General features: G+C 40.8%; 1 protein-coding gene across 1 annotated transcript in view; it reads right to left on the reverse strand.

Annotated features, from left to right (window-relative positions):
- Nucleotides 1–17,872: 17,872 nt before the first annotated feature.
- LOC124404496 (T-box transcription factor TBX20-like) overlaps nucleotides 17,873–19,028 on the reverse strand; it is a 32,777-nt gene continuing 31,621 nt past the window's right edge. Inside the window, exon 6 of the mRNA XM_046878663.1 lies at nucleotides 17,873–18,464. Within this exon, the coding sequence (XP_046734619.1) occupies nucleotides 18,059–18,464 (406 nt within the window). The 3' untranslated portion in view covers nucleotides 17,873–18,058. The remainder of the gene's footprint in view (nucleotides 18,465–19,028) is intronic.

Below are 19,028 nucleotides of genomic sequence, written 5' to 3' on the forward strand. Positions count from 1 at the left end.
TCATGAGTTTTCTGAGTTCGTAGCGGTCGAATTACTCTAGAGATGGTCATACAAATCGATTTGAAGTCGAGAAATTTTCGACTTCAAAAATGACCAAAAAAGTAAGGCTAACCCCTTTGTATTTTTGACGAAAATTTCGACGATTCCGAAAAGTGCTGCATCGAATTCTTTGGTGCACTATTTCGACGTAATTTTGCGTGAGGAATCGATGAAGTGCAGTCCCAATACGCTGCGAGCGATAGCTGAGAAGTTACAGCTGAAAAACTCAAGATTTTCATCGTCATTTCTCTGCTGCTGGTCCTACGCTTTTTTTCATGAGTTTTCTGAGTTCGTGGCGGTCGAATTACTCTAGAGATGGTCATACAAATCGATTTGAAGTCGAGAAATTTTCGACTTCAAAAATGACCAAAAAAGTAAGGCTAACCCCTTCGTATTTTTGACGAAAATTCCGACGATTCCGAAAAGTGCTGCATCGAATTCTTGAGGGCACTATTTCGACGTAATTTTGCGTCGGAAATCGATTGAGCGCAGTCCCAATACGCTGCGAGCAATAGCTGAAAAGTTACAGCCGAAAAACTAGAGATTTTCATCGTCATTTCCCTGCTGCTGGTCCTACGCTTTTTTTTATGAGTTTTCTGAGTTCCTGGAGGTCGAATTACTCTAGAGATAGTCATACAGATCGATTTAAAGTCGAGAAATTTTCGACTTCAAAAATGACCAAAAAAGTAAGGCTAACCCCTTTGTATTTTTGACGAAAATTTCGACGATTCCGAAAAGTGCTGCATCGAATCCTTTAGGGCACTATTTTGACGTAATTTTGCGTGAGGAATCGATTAAGCGCAGTCCCAATACGCTGCGAGCGATAGCTGAGAAGTTACAGCTGAAAAACTCAAGATTTTCATCGTCATTTCTCTGCTGCTGATCCTACGCTTTTTTTCATGAGTTTTCGGAGTTCGTGGCGGTCGAATTACTCTAGAGATGGTCATACAAATCGATTTGAAGTCGAGAAATTTTCGACTTCAAAAATGACCAAAAAAGTAAGGCTAACCCCTTTGTATTTTTGACGAAAATTTCGACGATTCCGAAAAGTGCTGCATCGAATTCTTTGGTGCACTATTTCGACGTAATTTTGCGTGAGGAATCGATTAAGCGCAGTCCCAATACGCTGCGAGCGATAGCTGAGAAGTTACAGCTGAAAAACTCAAGATTTTCATCGTCATTTCTCAGCTGCTGGTCCTACGCTTTTTTTCATGAGTTTTCTGAGTTTGTGGCGGTCGAATTACTCTAGAGATGGTCATACAAATCGATTTGAAGTCGAGAAATTTTCGACTTCAAAAATGACCAAAAAAGTAAGGCTAAAAGTAAGGCCTTTGTATTTTTGACGAAAATTCCGACGATTCCGAAAAGTGCTGCATCGAATTCTGGAGGGCACTATTTGGACGTAATTTCGCGTCGGGAATCGATTGAGCGCAGTCCCAATACGCTGCGAGCAATAGCTGAAAAGTTACAGCCGAAAAACTAGAGATTTTCATCGTCATTTCCCTGCTGCTGGTCCTACGCTTTTTTTTCTGAGTTTTCTGAGTTCCTGGCGGTCGAATTACTCTAGAGATAGTCATACAGATCGATTTGAAGTCAAGAAATTTTCGACTCTGGAAATGACCAAAAAAGTAAGGCTAACCCCTTTGTTTTTTTGACGAAAATTTCGACGATTCCGAAAAGTGCTGCATCGAATTCTTTAGGGCACTATTTCGACGTAATTTTGCGTGAGGAATCGATTAAGCGCAGTCCCAATACGCTGCGAGCGATAGCTGAGAAGTTACAGCTGAAAAACTCAAGATTTTCATCGTCATTTCTCTGCTGCTGGTCCTACGCTTTTTTTCATGAGTTTTCTGAGTTCGTGGCGGTCGAATTACTCTAGAGATGGTCATACAAATCGATTTGAAGTCGAGAAATTTTCGACTTCAAAAATGACCAAAAAAGTAAGGCTAACCCCTTTGTATTTTTGACGAAAATTCCGACGATTCCGAAAAGTGCTGCATCGAATTCTTTAGGGCACTATTTCGACGTAATTTTCCATAAGGAATCGATTAAGCGCAGTCCCAATACGCTGCGAGCGATAGCTGAAAAGTTACAGCCGAAAAACTTCAGATTTTCTTCATCATTTCTCTGCTGCTGGTCCTACGCTTTTTTTCATGAGTTTTCTGAGTTCCTGTGGTTCGAATTACCCTAGAGATGGCCATACAAATCGATTTGAAGTCGAGAAATTTTCGACTTTAAAAATGACCAACAAAGTAAGGCTAACCCCTTTGTATTTTTGACGAAAATTCCGACGATTCCGAAAAGTGCTGCATCGAATTCTTGAGGGCACTATTTCGACGTAATTTTGCGTCAGGAATCGATTGAGCGCAGTCCCGATACGCTGCGAGCAATAGCTGAAAATTTACAGCCGAAAAACTCGAGATTTTCATCGTCATTTCTCTGCTGCTGGTCCTACGCTTTTTTTCATGAGTTTCCTGAGTTCCTGGGGGTCGAATTACCCTAGAGATGGTCATACAAATCGATTTGAAGTCGAGAAATTTTCGACTTCAAAAATGACCAAAAAAGTGAGGCTAACCCCTTTGTATTTTTGACGAAAATTCCGACGATTCCGAAAAGTGCTGCATCGAATTCTTGAGGGCACTATTTCGACGTAATTTTGCGTCAGGAATCGATTGAGCGCAGTCCCAATACGCTGCGAGCAATAGCTGAAAAGTACCGCCGAAAAACTAGAGATTTTCATCGTCATTTCCCTGCTGCTGGTCCTACGCTTTTTTTTATGAGTTTTCTGAGTTCCTGGCGGTCGAATTACTCTAGAGATAGTCATACAGATCGATTTGAAGTCAAGAAATTTTCGACTCTAGAAATGACCAAAAAAGTAAGGCTTTGTATTTTTGACGAAAATTTCGACGATTCCGAAAAGTGCTGCATCGAATTCTTTAGGGCACTATTTCGACGTAATTTTGCGTGAGCAATTGATTAAGCGCAGTCTTAATACGCTGCGAGCGATAGCCGAAAAGTTACAGCCGAAAAACTCCAAATTTTTATCATCATTTCTCTGCTGCTGGTCCTACGCTTTTTTTCATGAGTTTTCTGAGTTCCTGGGGGTCGAATTACTCTAGAGATGGTCATACAAATCGATTTAAAGTCTAGAAATTTTCGGCTCCAAAAATGACCAAAAAAGTAAGGCTAACCCCTTTGGATTTTCGACGAAAATTTCGACGATTCCGAAAAGTGCTGCATCGAATTCTTTGGTGCACTATTTCGACGTAATTTTGCGTGAGGAATCGATGAAGTGCAGTCCCAATACGCTGCGAGCGATAGCTGAGAAGTTACAGCTGAAAAACTCAAGATTTTCATCGTCATTTCTCTGCTGCTGGTCCTACGCTTTTTTTCATGAGTTTTCTGAGTTCGTGGCGGTCGAATTACTCTAGAGATGGTCATACAAATCGATTTGAAGTCGAGAAATTTTCGACTTCAAAAATGACCAAAAAAGTAAGGCTAACCCCTTCGTATTTTTGACGAAAATTCCGACGATTCCGAAAAGTGCTGCATCGAATTCTTTAGGGCACTATTTCGACGTAATTTTCCATAAGGAATCGATTAAGCGCAGTCCCAATACGCTGCGAGCGATAGCTGAAAAGTTACAGCCGAAAAACTTCAGATTTTCTTCATCATTTCTCTGCTGCTGGTCCTACGCTTTTTTTCATGAGTTTTCTGAGTTCCTGTGGTTCGAATTACCCTAGAGATGGCCATACAAATCGATTTGAAGTCGAGAAATTTTCGACTTTAAAAATGACCAACAAAGTAAGGCTAACCCCTTTGTATTTTTGACGAAAATTCCGACGATTCCGAAAAGTGCTGCATCGAATTCTTGAGGGCACTATTTCGACGTAATTTTGCGTCAGGAATCGATTGAGCGCAGTCCCAATACGCTGCGAGCAATAGCTGAAAATTTACAGCCGAAAAACTCGAGATTTTCATCGTCATTTCTCTGCTGCTGGTCCTACGCTTTTTTTCATGAGTTTCCTGAGTTCCTGGGGGTCGAATTACCCTAGAGATGGTCATACAAATCGATTTGAAGTCGAGAAATTTTCGACTACAAAAATGACCAAAAAAGTGAGGCTAACCCCTTTGTATTTTTGACGAAAATTCCGACGATTCCGAAAAGTGCTGCATCGAATTCTTGAGGGCACTATTTCGACGTAATTTTGCGTCAGGAATCGATTGAGCGCAGTCCCAATACGCTGCGAGCAATAGCTGAAAATTTACAGCCGAAAAACTCGAGATTTTCATCGTCATTTCTCTGCTGCTGGTCCTACGCTTTTTTTCATGAGTTTCCTGAGTTCCTGGGGGTCGAATTACCCTAGAGATGGTCATACAAATCGATTTGAAGTCGAGAAATTTTCGACTACAAAAATGACCAAAAAAGTAAGGCTAACCCCTTTGTATTTTTGACGAAAATTTCGACGATTCCGAAAAGTGCTGCATCGAATCCTTTAGGGCACTATTTTGACGTAATTTTGCGTGAGGAATCGATTAAGCGCAGTCCCAATACGCTGCGAGCGATAGCTGAGAAGTTACAGCTGAAAAACTCAAGATTTTCATCGTCATTTCTCTGCTGCTGATCCTACGCTTTTTTTCATGAGTTTTCGGAGTTCGTGGCGGTCGAATTACTCTAGAGATGGTCATACAAATCGATTTGAAGTCGAGAAATTTTCGACTTCAAAAATGACCAAAAAAGTAAGGCTAACCCCTTTGTATTTTTGACGAAAATTTCGACGATTCCGAAAAGTGCTGCATCGAATTCTTTGGTGCACTATTTCGACGTAATTTTGCGTGAGGAATCGATTAAGCGCAGTCCCAATACGCTGCGAGCGATAGCTGAGAAGTTACAGCTGAAAAACTCAAGATTTTCATCGTCATTTCTCAGCTGCTGGTCCTACGCTTTTTTTCATGAGTTTTCTGAGTTTGTGGCGGTCGAATTACTCTAGAGATGGTCATACAAATCGATTTGAAGTCGAGAAATTTTCGACTTCAAAAATGACCAAAAAAGTAAGGCTAAAAGTAAGGCCTTTGTATTTTTGACGAAAATTCCGACGATTCCGAAAAGTGCTGCATCGAATTCTGGAGGGCACTATTTCGACGTAATTTCGCGTCGGGAATCGATTGAGCGCAGTCCCAATACGCTGCGAGCAATAGCTGAAAAGTTACAGCCGAAAAACTAGAGATTTTCATCGTCATTTCCCTGCTGCTGGTCCTACGCTTTTTTTTCTGAGTTTTCTGAGTTCCTGGCGGTCGAATTACTCTAGAGATAGTCATACAGATCGATTTGAAGTCAAGAAATTTTCGACTCTGGAAATGACCAAAAAAGTAAGGCTAACCCCTTTGTTTTTTTGACGAAAATTTCGACGATTCCGAAAAGTGCTGCATCGAATTCTTTAGGGCACTATTTCGACGTAATTTTGCGTGAGGAATCGATTAAGCGCAGTCCCAATACGCTGCGAGCGATAGCTGAGAAGTTACAGCTGAAAAACTCAAGATTTTCATCGTCATTTCTCTGCTGCTGGTCCTACGCTTTTTTTCATGAGTTTTCTGAGTTCGTGGCGGTCGAATTACTCTAGAGATGGTCATACAAATCGATTTGAAGTCGAGAAATTTTCGACTTCAAAAATGACCAAAAAAGTAAGGCTAACCCCTTTGTATTTTTGACGAAAATTCCGACGATTCCGAAAAGTGCTGCATCGAATTCTTTAGGGCACTATTTCGACGTAATTTTCCATAAGGAATCGATTAAGCGCAGTCCCAATACGCTGCGAGCGATAGCTGAAAAGTTACAGCCGAAAAACTTCAGATTTTCTTCATCATTTCTCTGCTGCTGGTCCTACGCTTTTTTTCATGAGTTTTCTGAGTTCCTGTGGTTCGAATTACCCTAGAGATGGCCATACAAATCGATTTGAAGTCGAGAAATTTTCGACTTTAAAAATGACCAACAAAGTAAGGCTAACCCCTTTGTATTTTTGACGAAAATTCCGACGATTCCGAAAAGTGCTGCATCGAATTCTTGAGGGCACTATTTCGACGTAATTTTGCGTCAGGAATCGATTGAGCGCAGTCCCAATACGCTGCGAGCAATAGCTGAAAATTTACAGCCGAAAAACTCGAGATTTTCATCGTCATTTCTCTGCTGCTGGTCCTACGCTTTTTTTCATGAGTTTCCTGAGTTCCTGGGGGTCGAATTACCCTAGAGATGGTCATACAAATCGATTTGAAGTCGAGAAATTTTCGACTTCAAAAATGACCAAAAAAGTGAGGCTAACCCCTTTGTATTTTTGACGAAAATTCCGACGATTCCGAAAAGTGCTGCATCGAATTCTTGAGGGCACTATTTCGACGTAATTTTGCGTCAGGAATCGATTGAGCGCAGTCCCAATACGCTGCGAGCAATAGCTGAAAAGTACCGCCGAAAAACTAGAGATTTTCATCGTCATTTCCCTGCTGCTGGTCCTACGCTTTTTTTTATGAGTTTTCTGAGTTCCTGGCGGTCGAATTACTCTAGAGATAGTCATACAGATCGATTTGAAGTCAAGAAATTTTCGACTCTAGAAATGACCAAAAAAGTAAGGCTTTGTATTTTTGACGAAAATTTCGACGATTCCGAAAAGTGCTGCATCGAATTCTTTAGGGCACTATTTCGACGTAATTTTGCGTGAGCAATTGATTAAGCGCAGTCTTAATACGCTGCGAGCGATAGCCGAAAAGTTACAGCCGAAAAACTCCAAATTTTTATCATCATTTCTCTGCTGCTGGTCCTACGCTTTTTTTCATGAGTTTTCTGAGTTCCTGGGGGTCGAATTACTCTAGAGATGGTCATACAAATCGATTTAAAGTCTAGAAATTTTCGGCTCCAAAAATGACCAAAAAAGTAAGGCTAACCCCTTTGGATTTTCGACGAAAATTTCGACGATTCCGAAAAGTGCTGCATCGAATTCTTTGGTGCACTATTTCGACGTAATTTTGCGTGAGGAATCGATGAAGTGCAGTCCCAATACGCTGCGAGCGATAGCTGAGAAGTTACAGCTGAAAAACTCAAGATTTTCATCGTCATTTCTCTGCTGCTGGTCCTACGCTTTTTTTCATGAGTTTTCTGAGTTCGTGGCGGTCGAATTACTCTAGAGATGGTCATACAAATCGATTTGAAGTCGAGAAATTTTCGACTTCAAAAATGACCAAAAAAGTAAGGCTAACCCCTTCGTATTTTTGACGAAAATTCCGACGATTCCGAAAAGTGCTGCATCGAATTCTTTAGGGCACTATTTCGACGTAATTTTCCATAAGGAATCGATTAAGCGCAGTCCCAATACGCTGCGAGCGATAGCTGAAAAGTTACAGCCGAAAAACTTCAGATTTTCTTCATCATTTCTCTGCTGCTGGTCCTACGCTTTTTTTCATGAGTTTTCTGAGTTCCTGTGGTTCGAATTACCCTAGAGATGGCCATACAAATCGATTTGAAGTCGAGAAATTTTCGACTTTAAAAATGACCAACAAAGTAAGGCTAACCCCTTTGTATTTTTGACGAAAATTCCGACGATTCCGAAAAGTGCTGCATCGAATTCTTGAGGGCACTATTTCGACGTAATTTTGCGTCAGGAATCGATTGAGCGCAGTCCCAATACGCTGCGAGCAATAGCTGAAAATTTACAGCCGAAAAACTCGAGATTTTCATCGTCATTTCTCTGCTGCTGGTCCTACGCTTTTTTTCATGAGTTTCCTGAGTTCCTGGGGGTCGAATTACCCTAGAGATGGTCATACAAATCGATTTGAAGTCGAGAAATTTTCGACTACAAAAATGACCAAAAAAGTGAGGCTAACCCCTTTGTATTTTTGACGAAAATTCCGACGATTCCGAAAAGTGCTGCATCGAATTCTTGAGGGCACTATTTCGACGTAATTTTGCGTCAGGAATCGATTGAGCGCAGTCCCAATACGCTGCGAGCAATAGCTGAAAAGTACCGCCGAAAAACTAGAGATTTTCATCGTCATTTCCCTGCTGCTGGTCCTACGCTTTTTTTTATGAGTTTTCTGAGTTCCTGGCGGTCGAATTACTCTAGAGATAGTCATACAGATCGATTTGAAGTCAAGAAATTTTCGACTCTAGAAATGACCAAAAAAGTAAGGCTTTGTATTTTTGACGAAAATTTCGACGATTCCGAAAAGTGCTGCATCGAATTCTTTAGGGCACTATTTCGACGTAATTTTGCGTGAGCAATTGATTAAGCGCAGTCTTAATACGCTGCGAGCGATAGCCGAAAAGTTACAGCCGAAAAACTCCAAATTTTTATCATCATTTCTCTGCTGCTGGTCCTACGCTTTTTTTCATGAGTTTTCTGAGTTCCTGGGGGTCGAATTACTCTAGAGATGGTCATACAAATCGATTTAAAGTCTAGAAATTTCCGGCTCCAAAAATGACCAAAAAAGTAAGGCTAACCCCTTTGGATTTTCGACGAAAATTTCGACGATTCCGAAAAGTGCTGCATCGAATTCTTTGGTGCACTATTTCGACGTAATTTTGCGTGAGGAATCGATGAAGTGCAGTCCCAATACGCTGCGAGCGATAGCTGAGAAGTTACAGCTGAAAAACTCAAGATTTTCATCGTCATTTCTCTGCTGCTGGTCCTACGCTTTTTTTCATGAGTTTTCTGAGTTCGTGGCGGTCGAATTACTCTAGAGATGGTCATACAAATCGATTTGAAGTCGAGAAATTTTCGACTTCAAAAATGACCAAAAAAGTAAGGCTAACCCCTTCGTATTTTTGACGAAAATTCCGACGATTCCGAAAAGTGCTGCATCGAATTCTTGAGGGCACTATTTCGACGTAATTTTGCGTCGGAAATCGATTGAGCGCAGTCCCAATACGCTGCGAGCAATAGCTGAAAAGTTACAGCCGAAAAACTAGAGATTTTCATCGTCATTTCCCTGCTGCTGGTCCTATGCTTTTTTTTTATGAGTTTTCTGAGTTCCTGGCGGTCGAATTACTCTAGAGATAGTCATACAGATCGATTTAAAGTCGAGAAATTTTCGACTTCAAAAATGACCAAAAAAGTAAGGCTAACCCCTTTGTATTTTTGACGAAAATTTCGACGATTCCGAAAAGTGCTGCATCGAATCCTTTAGGGCACTATTTTGACGTAATTTTGCGTGAGGAATCGATTAAGCGCAGTCCCAATACGCTGCGAGCGATAGCTGAGAAGTTACAGCTGAAAAACTCAAGATTTTCATCGTCATTTCTCTGCTGCTGATCCTACGCTTTTTTTCATGAGTTTTCGGAGTTCGTGGCGGTCGAATTACTCTAGAGATGGTCATACAAATCGATTTGAAGTCGAGAAATTTTCGACTTCAAAAATGACCAAAAAAGTAAGGCTAACCCCTTTGTATTTTTGACGAAAATTTCGACGATTCCGAAAAGTGCTGCATCGAATTCTTTGGTGCACTATTTCGACGTAATTTTGCGTGAGGAATCGATTAAGCGCAGTCCCAATACGCTGCGAGCGATAGCTGAGAAGTTACAGCTGAAAAACTCAAGATTTTCATCGTCATTTCTCAGCTGCTGGTCCTACGCTTTTTTTCATGAGTTTTCTGAGTTTGTGGCGGTCGAATTACTCTAGAGATGGTCATACAAATCGATTTGAAGTCGAGAAATTTTCGACTTCAAAAATGACCAAAAAAGTAAGGCTAACCCCTTTGTATTTTTGACGAAAATTCCGACGATTCCGAAAAGTGCTGCATCGAATTCTTGAGGGCACTATTTCGACGTAATTTCGCGTCGGGAATCGATTGAGCGCAGTCCCAATACGCTGCGAGCAATAGCTGAAAAGTTACAGCCGAAAAACTAGAGATTTTCATCGTCATTTCCCTGCTGCTGGTCCTACGCTTTTTTTTCTGAGTTTTCTGAGTTCCTGGCGGTCGAATTACTCTAGAGATAGTCATACAGATCGATTTGAAGTCAAGAAATTTTCGACTCTGGAAATGACCAAAAAAGTAAGGCTAACCCCTTTGTTTTTTTGACGAAAATTTCGACGATTCCGAAAAGTGCTGCATCGAATTCTTTAGGGCACTATTTCGACGTAATTTTGCGTTAGGAATTGATTAAGCGCAGTCCCAATACGCTGCGAGCGATAGCCGAAAAGTTACAGCCGAAAAACTCCAAATTTTCATCATCATTTCTCTGCTGCTGGTCCTACGCTTTTTTTTATGAGTTTTCTGAGTTCCTGGGGGTCGAATTACTCTAGAGATGGTCATACAAATCGATTTGAAGTCTAGAAATTTTCGGCTCCAAAAATGACCAAAAAAGTAAGGCTAACCCCTTTGGATTTTCGACGAAAATTTCGACGATTCCGAAAAGTGCTGCATCGAATTCTTTGAGGCACTATTTCGACGTAATTTTGCGCGAGGAATTGATTAAGCGCAGTCCCAATACGCTGCGAGCGATAGCTGAAAAGTTACAGCCGAAAAACTCCAGATTTTCATCATCATTTCTCTGCTGCTGGTCCTACGCTTTTTTTCATGAGTCTTCTGAGTTCCTGGGGGTCGAATTACTCTAGAGATGGTCTTACAAATCGATTTAAAGTCGAGAAATTTTCGACTTCAAAAATGACCAAAAAAGTAAGGCTAACCCCTTTGTATTTTTGACGAAAATTTCGACGATTCCGAAAAGTGCTGCATCGAATTCTTGAGGGCACTATTTCGACGTAATTTTGCGTGAGGAATCGATTGAGCGCAGTCCCAATACGCTGCGAGCGATAGCTGAAAAGTTACAGCCGAAAAACTTCAGATTTTCATCATCATTTCTCCGCTGCTGGTCCTACGCTTTTTTTAAAGTGTTTTCTGAGTTCCAGGGGGTGGAATTACTCTAGAGATGGTCATACAAATCGATTTGAAGTCGACAAATTTTCGACTTCAAAAATGACCAAAAAAGTAAGGCTAACCCCTTTGTATTTTTGTCGAAAATTTCGACGATTCCGAAAAGTGCTGCATCGAATTCTTTGATGCACTATTTCGACGTAATTTTGCGTGAGGAATCGATTAAGCGCAGTCCCAATACGCTGCGAGCGATAGCTGAGAAGTTACAGCTGAAAAACTCAAGATTTTCATCGTCATTTCTCTGCTGCTGGTCCTACGCTTTTTTTCATGAGTTTTCTGAGTTCGTGGCGGTCGACCTACTCTAGAGATGGTCATACAAATCGATTTGAAGTCGAGAAATTTTCGACTTCAAAAATGACCAAAAAAGTAAGGCTAACCCCTTTGTATTTTTGACGAAAATTCCGACGATTCCGAAAAGTGCTGCATCGAATTCTTTAGAGCACTATTTCGACGTAATTTTCCATAAGGAATCGATTAAGCGCAGTCCCAATACGCTGCCAGCGATAGCTGAAAAGTTACAGCCGAAAAACTTCAGATTTTCTTCATCATTTCTCTGCTGCTGGTCCTACGCTTTTTTTCATGAGTTTTCTGAGTTCCTGTGGTTCGAATTACCCTAGAGATGGCCATACAAATCGATTTGAAGTCGAGAAATTTTCGACTTTAAAAATGACCAACAAAGTAAGGCTAACCCCTTTGTATTTTTGACGAAAATTCCGACGATTCCGAAAAGTGCTGCATCGAATTCTTGAGGGCACTATTTCGACGTAATTTTGCGTCAGGAATCGATTGAGCGCAGTCCCAATACGCTGCGAGCAATAGCTGAAAATTTACAGCCGAAAAACTCGAGATTTTCATCGTCATTTCCCTGCTGCTGGTCCTACGCTTTTTTTCATGAGTTTACTGAGTTCCTGGCGATCGAATTACTCTAGAGATGGTCATACAAATCGATTTGAAGTCGAGAAATTTTCGACTTCAAAAATGACCAAAAAAGTAAGGCTAACTCCTTTGTATTTTTGACGAAAATTCCGACGATTCCGAAAAGTGCTGCATCGAATTCTTTGGTGCACTATTTCGACGTAATTTTGCGTGAGGAATCGATTAAGCGCAGTCCCAATACGCTGCGAGCGATAGCTGAGAAGTTACAGCTGAAAAACTCAAGATTTTCATCGTCATTTCTCTGCTGCTGGTCCTACGCTTTTTTTCATGAATTTTCTGAGTTCGTCTCGGTCGAATTACTCTAGAGATGGTCATACAAATCGATTTGAAGTCGAGAAATTTTCGACTCTAAAAATGACCAAAAAAGTAAGGCTAACCCCTTTGTATTTTTGACGAAAATTTCGACGATTCCGAAAAGTGCTGCATCGAATTCTTGAGGGGACTATTCCGACGTAATTTTGCGTCAGGAATCGATTGAGCGCAGTCCCAATACGCTGCGAGCAATAGCTGAAAAGTGACAGCCGAAAAACTTCAGATTTTCATCATCATTTCTCTGCTGCTGGTCCTAGGCTTTTTTCCATGAGTTTTCTGAGTTTCTGGGGGTCGAATTACTCTAGAGATGGTCATACGAATCGATTTAAAGTCTAGAAATTTTCAGCTCCAAAAATGACCAAAAAAGTAAGGCTAACCGCTTTGTATTTTTGACGAAAATTTTGACGATTCCGAAAAGTGCTGCATATAATTCTTTAGGGCACTATTTCGACGTAATTTTGCGTGAGGAATCGATTGAGCGCAGTCCCAATACGCTGCGAGCGATAGCTGAAAAGTTACAGCCGAAAAACTTGAGATTTTCATCGTCATTTCTCTGCTGCTGGTCCTACGCTTTTTTCTATGAGTTTTCTGAGTTACTGGCGGTCGAATTACTCTGGAGACGGTCATACAAATCGATTTGAAGTCTAGAAATTTTCGGCTCCAAAAATGACCAAAAAAGTAAGGCTAACCCCTTTGGATTTTCGACGAAAATTTCGACGATTCCGAAAAGTGCTGCATCGAATTCTTTGAGGCACTATTTCGACGTAATTCGGCGCGAGGAATCGATTAAGCGCAGTCCCAATACGCTGCGAGCGATAGCTGAGAAGTTACAGCTGAAAAACTCAAGATTTTCATCGTCATTTCTCTGCTGCTGGTCCTACGCTTTTTTTCATGAGTTTTCTGAGTTCGTGGCGGTCGAATTACTCGAGAGATGGTCATACAAATCGATTTGAAGTCGAGAAATTTTCGACTTCAAAAATGACCAAGAAAGTAAGGCTAACCCCTTTGTATTTTTGACGAAAATTTCGACGATTCCGAAAAGTGCTGCATATAATTCTTTAGGGCACTATTTCGACGTAATTTTGCGTGAGGAATCGATTAAGCGCAGTCCTAATACGCTGCAAGCGATAGCTGAAAAGTTACAGCCGAAAAACTCGAGATTTTCATCGTCATTTCTCTGCTGCTGGTCCTACGTTTTTTTTTATGAGTTTTCTGAGTTCGTGGCGGTCGAATTACTCTAGAGATGGTCATACAAATCGATTTGAAGTCGAGAAATTTTCGACTTCAAAAATGACCAAAAAAGTAAGGCTAACCCCTTTGTATTTTTGACGATAATTTCGACGATTCCGAAAAGTGCTGCATCGAATTCTTTGGGGCACTATTTCGACGTAATTTTGCGTGAGGAATCGATTAAGCGCAGTCCCAATACGCTGCGAGCGATAGCTGAGAAGTTACAGCCGAAAAACTCAAGATTTTCATCGTCATTTCTCTGCTGCTGGTCCTACGCCTTTTTTGATGAGTTTTCTGAGTTCGTGGCGGTCGAATTACTCTAGAGATGGTCATACAAATCGATTTGAAGTCGAGAAATTTTCGACTTCAAAAATGACCAAAAAAGCAAGGCTAACCCCTTTGTATTTTTGACGAAAATTTCGACGATTCCGAAAAGTGCTGCATATAATTCTTTAGGGCACTATTTCGACGTAATTTTGCGTGAGGAATCGATTAAGCGCAGTCCCAATACGCTGCAAGCGATAGCTGAAAAGTTACAGCCGAAAAACTCGAGATTTTCATCGTCATTTCTCTGCTGCTGGTCCTACGCTTTTTTTTATGAGTTTTCTGAGTTCGTGGCGGTCGAATTACTCGAGAGATGGTCATACAAATCGATTTGAAGTCGAGAAATTTTCGACTTCAAAAATGACCAAAAAAGTAAGGCTAACCCCTTTGTATTTTTGACGAAAATTTCGACGATTCCGAAAAGTGCTGCATCGAATTCTTCAGGGCACTATTTTGACGTAATTTTGCGTGAGGAATCGATTAAGCGCAGTCCCAATACGCTGCGAGCGATAGCTGAAAAGTTACAGCCGAAAAACTCCAGATTTTCATCATCATTTCTCTGCTGCTGGTCCTACGCTTTTTTTAAAGTGTTTTCTGAGTTCCAGGGGGTCGAATTACTCTCGAGATGGTCATACAAATCGATTTGAAGTCGAGAAATTTTCGACTCCAAAAATGACCAAAAAAGTAAGGCTAACCCCTTTGTATTTTTGACGAAAATTTCGACGATTCCGAAAAGTGCTGCATCGAATTCTTTGGGGCACTATTTCGACGTAATTTTGCGTGAGGAATCGATTAAGCGCAGTCCCAATACGCTGCGAGCGATAGCTGAGAAGTTACAGCTGAAAAACTCAAGATTTTCATCGTCATTTCTCTGCTGCTGGTCCTACGCCTTTTTTGATGAGTTTTCTGAGTTCGTGGCGGTTGAATTACTCTAGAGATGGTCATACAAATCGATTTGAAGTCCAGAAATTTTCGACTTCAAAAATGATCAAAAAAGTAAGGCTAACCCCTTTGTATTTTTGACGAAAATTTCGACGATTCCGAAAAGTGCTGCATCGAATTTTTCGGTGCACTATTTCGACGTTATTTCGCGTGAGGAATCGATTAAGCGCAGTCCCAATACGCTGCGAGCGATAGCTGAGAAGTTACAGCTGAAAAACTCAAGATTTTCATCGTCATTTCCCTGCTGCTGGTCCTACGCTTTTTTCCATGAGTTTTCTGAGTTCCTGGCGATCGAATTACTCTAGAGATGGTCATACAAATCGATTCAAAGTCGAGAAATTTTCGGCTGTAAAAATGACTAAAAAAGTAAGGCTAACCCCTTCGGATTTTTGGCAAAAAATTGAACGATTCTGAAAAGTGCAGCGAAGATTTTTTTTATGTTATATTCCGATGTATTTTTTTCAGACAAATCGATTGGGCGTACCCCTCATTCGCTGCAAGCAACGAATCAAAAGATACAGTCGAAAAACGAATTGTTTATTACGTCATTTTCAGGCCGACTATAATGTCTAATGTAATAGCTTCCAGTGGTGCAACCATTTCTCAGTATCAATAACGATACCACAAGTACATGTCCTTGTACCTATCAGAATAGTTAGTATACAGTAGCAGAACTGGCATTTTCTTATTGATTCTGTTTCCCTACATTTATTGGTTGAAACGGTTTCTGAATCTGCAAGGTATCTTCGTTCATAAGATGCTTTCCATTCTGTCCAACCGATTAGTAATAAAAGTACTCCACCAATTTACAATCGATCGTGAACCAAAGGTTCGGTGAGTTCAAAGGATCGGTGGAGCGGTTATACGCCTGATATCTTCTCGAATCATGAGATTAGATCTTCGTCAATCGGCACCGAAGGCAAAGGTCAATTACATACTGCCGCTACAATCATATACATTCGCAGAGATAAACTTGATGTTAATTGGTGCTGAGCAAGACGATTAAACAAGAATTACAGCTCGATCTTCAAGCTAATAACCGCTCCAGGGAAAAATCTGGATAACATATTCACAATCTTTTGATCATTCGTGTGATTATATCTCATTCGATTTTCCCAACTGCATCTTCTTTCTGTTGAAAGAATTAAGTATGAACTGCCATTCTCGTTATCAGAGTAGCAGAAAAATTTTCGCCAATTGAACCGACTGGAGCAATAATTGAAAATAACACATGAAATTCTAGTACCTTATAACTTCTCTGTTATAACGTGTTCAGTGAACGCTAACTGAACGAATTTTGCGTCGAATATGAAATGAAATGTAAGTCGATCGAGTATAAGGTGAACGTAGTAGCTGGCCATGAAACTTGATGCTGGATAGCGGCTTTTGACCAAACCCAATCACAGAAGGTGTCCGTTAATTGGAATTGTTCAGCTATTGGTGCGTTGAATCCAATCTCCATAGCAAAGTACAAAGTGAAGTGCGGGGGAATAAAGGATCAGAGGAGGTACTTTAGATGAAGGATTCAGCGTCGAGTTATGCGACCATCACGGTTTATTGAAAGATCATTCACTTTTCACTACGTCTATACAGTTAAAGTACGGAATTAAATCTATAGATGCGCTACAGTCGGATATCTATATTTATTATATTTACAAATTTCCACCGCCTTTGACAAGGTCGAGTTAATACTATTATGGTATGATACAACTATTTCAATATTACACATACGTGTACACGTTAACTCACTGACACATTCGTCCACCTTTCGATTGGCGAACAAGTCTAAATTATATACATGCACTCATATAGTATATGTACACATACTCATATTTTTAAAACTATTATAAATATATATATGATATATATACCTATATATATCGCACACAGTTAATTATAAAAATCTAATCATAATTTCTGTGTGATTATTTTATGCTAGGCTCTACAACAGCGTACACTCCGAGAAATTATCCTGAAATGGCACTGAAACATTCAGTTTTCATTTATATTATTATTTTATTGAAATGAAGATGTTAGAGAAAAATTTGAACATTCAGATTCTGTCGGACTGATCTAACTTAGTTTATTTGGCACCAATTAGAGAACAGCAATAAGCTAATGTGCCGTGGATAAGTTATAGCTAAATTCTTTGACTGAGTTTCGAATTTCTACTACGTTTCTATCACAATTTCAAATTGATATGTAATTAACTTCGAAGCATCGACGATCGCAATCTTCGAACAAATGAGAGGCAATTATCTGTAATTGCGGATTCACCTAACGCCGCAACGTTGGTATGAATGATTATGCCGTTTGAGGATAATTTCCCAGTATACGTACAGATATTTAAAACTCAACAGATAGCGCTACATCAACATGGCCGCTCTTGAGCCACTTCGAATTTTGTTTCGGCTAAACGATGACTGTCGGTAAGGTATAGCCTTCAAGTGATATTTTGCGGCGAACGAACCGGTGGCAAGAGTAATTAAGATATGATTTTAGAGTCGGCTGAATTTTAGAAATAAAGATTCAATTCGCGCGAATTTACTCGTGCGTGTTCAAAGGCAAGAAACTAGTCGGTTATCGTTCACTCTTACGAGTACTCTTGGTGAAGAGAATTTAAACTCCGTGGGAAATACCAATCGACACGCGAAAATACGCGGGCGCTGTATCTGAAAGCTGTTGACGTTGTTATTATTATTATCGGAGAATTGAAAACACGGCAAATACCATCTGGCTCGTGCAGCATTTCTTTTACACCTCCAGGTTTTTGTTTCTTATTATCGAATGATGATATTTTCAACTCTGTACACATGCTATAACGCTATACTGGCACACATTCTCTCTCTTTCTCTCTCGCTCGCTGTCTTGTAGGTTTTTTCTTTGGCTCCTCGGGGTACGCAGTTCAAGGGGATGTCGGACGTTCGAGTTTCAAAGCAAATTCAACAAATTATATTCTGAAATTTCTTTCCTACTCCTAGCGACAAATGAAACATACTTTTCAACTTTGAAAAATTATTAGGTTCATGATTGCACTTGTGACCGTAGATTTGCTTGACGAACACATCATTGTGTACACATTTCTGTATTTTGTTGTTCGGTATCTGAATTCATTCATTTTCGATGGTCACCGCGTGTGCAAGCAAAAATCGTTGGAAGAGATTTTATTTGATTTGCAATGAAAAAACAGGAAACACGATTTACTGAATTTTCCCAAGAAACCGGAAATCCCGTGATCCCCTCGAGCATCGCCGACGAATATTTATCTACCACTATTATACAACTAGACAGTATATACTTAGAGGCTATACACGGGGGTTGGGCGCCAGGGGCGAAGAGAATAAGCGGAGTTCCGGGGCTAATTGGGGGTGGCTGGGCGTGGCGGACGTAGCGGTGGCGGAGTCGATGCCGAGGGTGGATACGGAGCGTACCTCATCCCCGTCGCCGTCGAGGAGGGCGAGGGTCGTCGGGGCAGCATGGGCCACGGGAGGCTCGTCGTGGTGGGGGTAGGAAACGCCGCGAAGTGTGTCGCGAACGGAGAGGGAATTCCCCCCCGTCCGTGAGCCTGCGCTACCCCTCCGTAGACAAGGGCGGAGGCGGGAGGAAGCCAAGGTGCCAGAGGGTGCGCTCCGCCGTGTTGTCCGTTTCCGTCGTGTTGGACGCCTCCTCCTAGCCCCGAGGACGACATGGCGAGGTGCTCGTAAAGCCGAAGCGGCGGCACGCCGCATCGCACCAACTGTTGTTCCATCAGCTCCATCGGATCTCTGAAAGCATCATGAAATAAAATGGTCGTGAGTCTTGATTCCCAAGCTAAACCAACGTGAAGCAATATAACCGAAGCTAACGTTACATTCTCTAACCGAATTACACTCGATAGTTAAGCGATATTCATATTAAAACGACATCGAAGCTAGTATCTACATATTGAAAAAACTTGACCTAATCTATTCTAACCTAATCTAATCTAGTATTATTTAACCTAACGTGACCGAGGATCATCGCACAGTGAGAAAAAGTTCCGAGTAGCTGCAATATAAAATATATATATATATATATATATATATATATATATATATATATATATGTATATACTTTGATAAGGGGAAAGCCTTGATTAATAGTTACTAGAATTAGTTGTTAGAACTTGTCAAATCATATAAGTGTGTCGGACTATGAAATTACTGTGTTCAACTGACACGATAATAATTAATCTGTATGATTATTTCTTCTGCTACCCTAGTTAATTGCATGAAAAACGAAATGTTGGATCGACTGACTCAACGCGTAATGGCGGCACAGTCGCTAGTCTTATTCGAAGTAATTGAAGT

Source organism: Diprion similis, chromosome 3 (genome assembly GCF_021155765.1).
Source record: "Diprion similis isolate iyDipSimi1 chromosome 3, iyDipSimi1.1, whole genome shotgun sequence".
In the NCBI taxonomy this organism is placed as follows: Eukaryota; Metazoa; Arthropoda; class Insecta; order Hymenoptera; family Diprionidae; genus Diprion; species Diprion similis.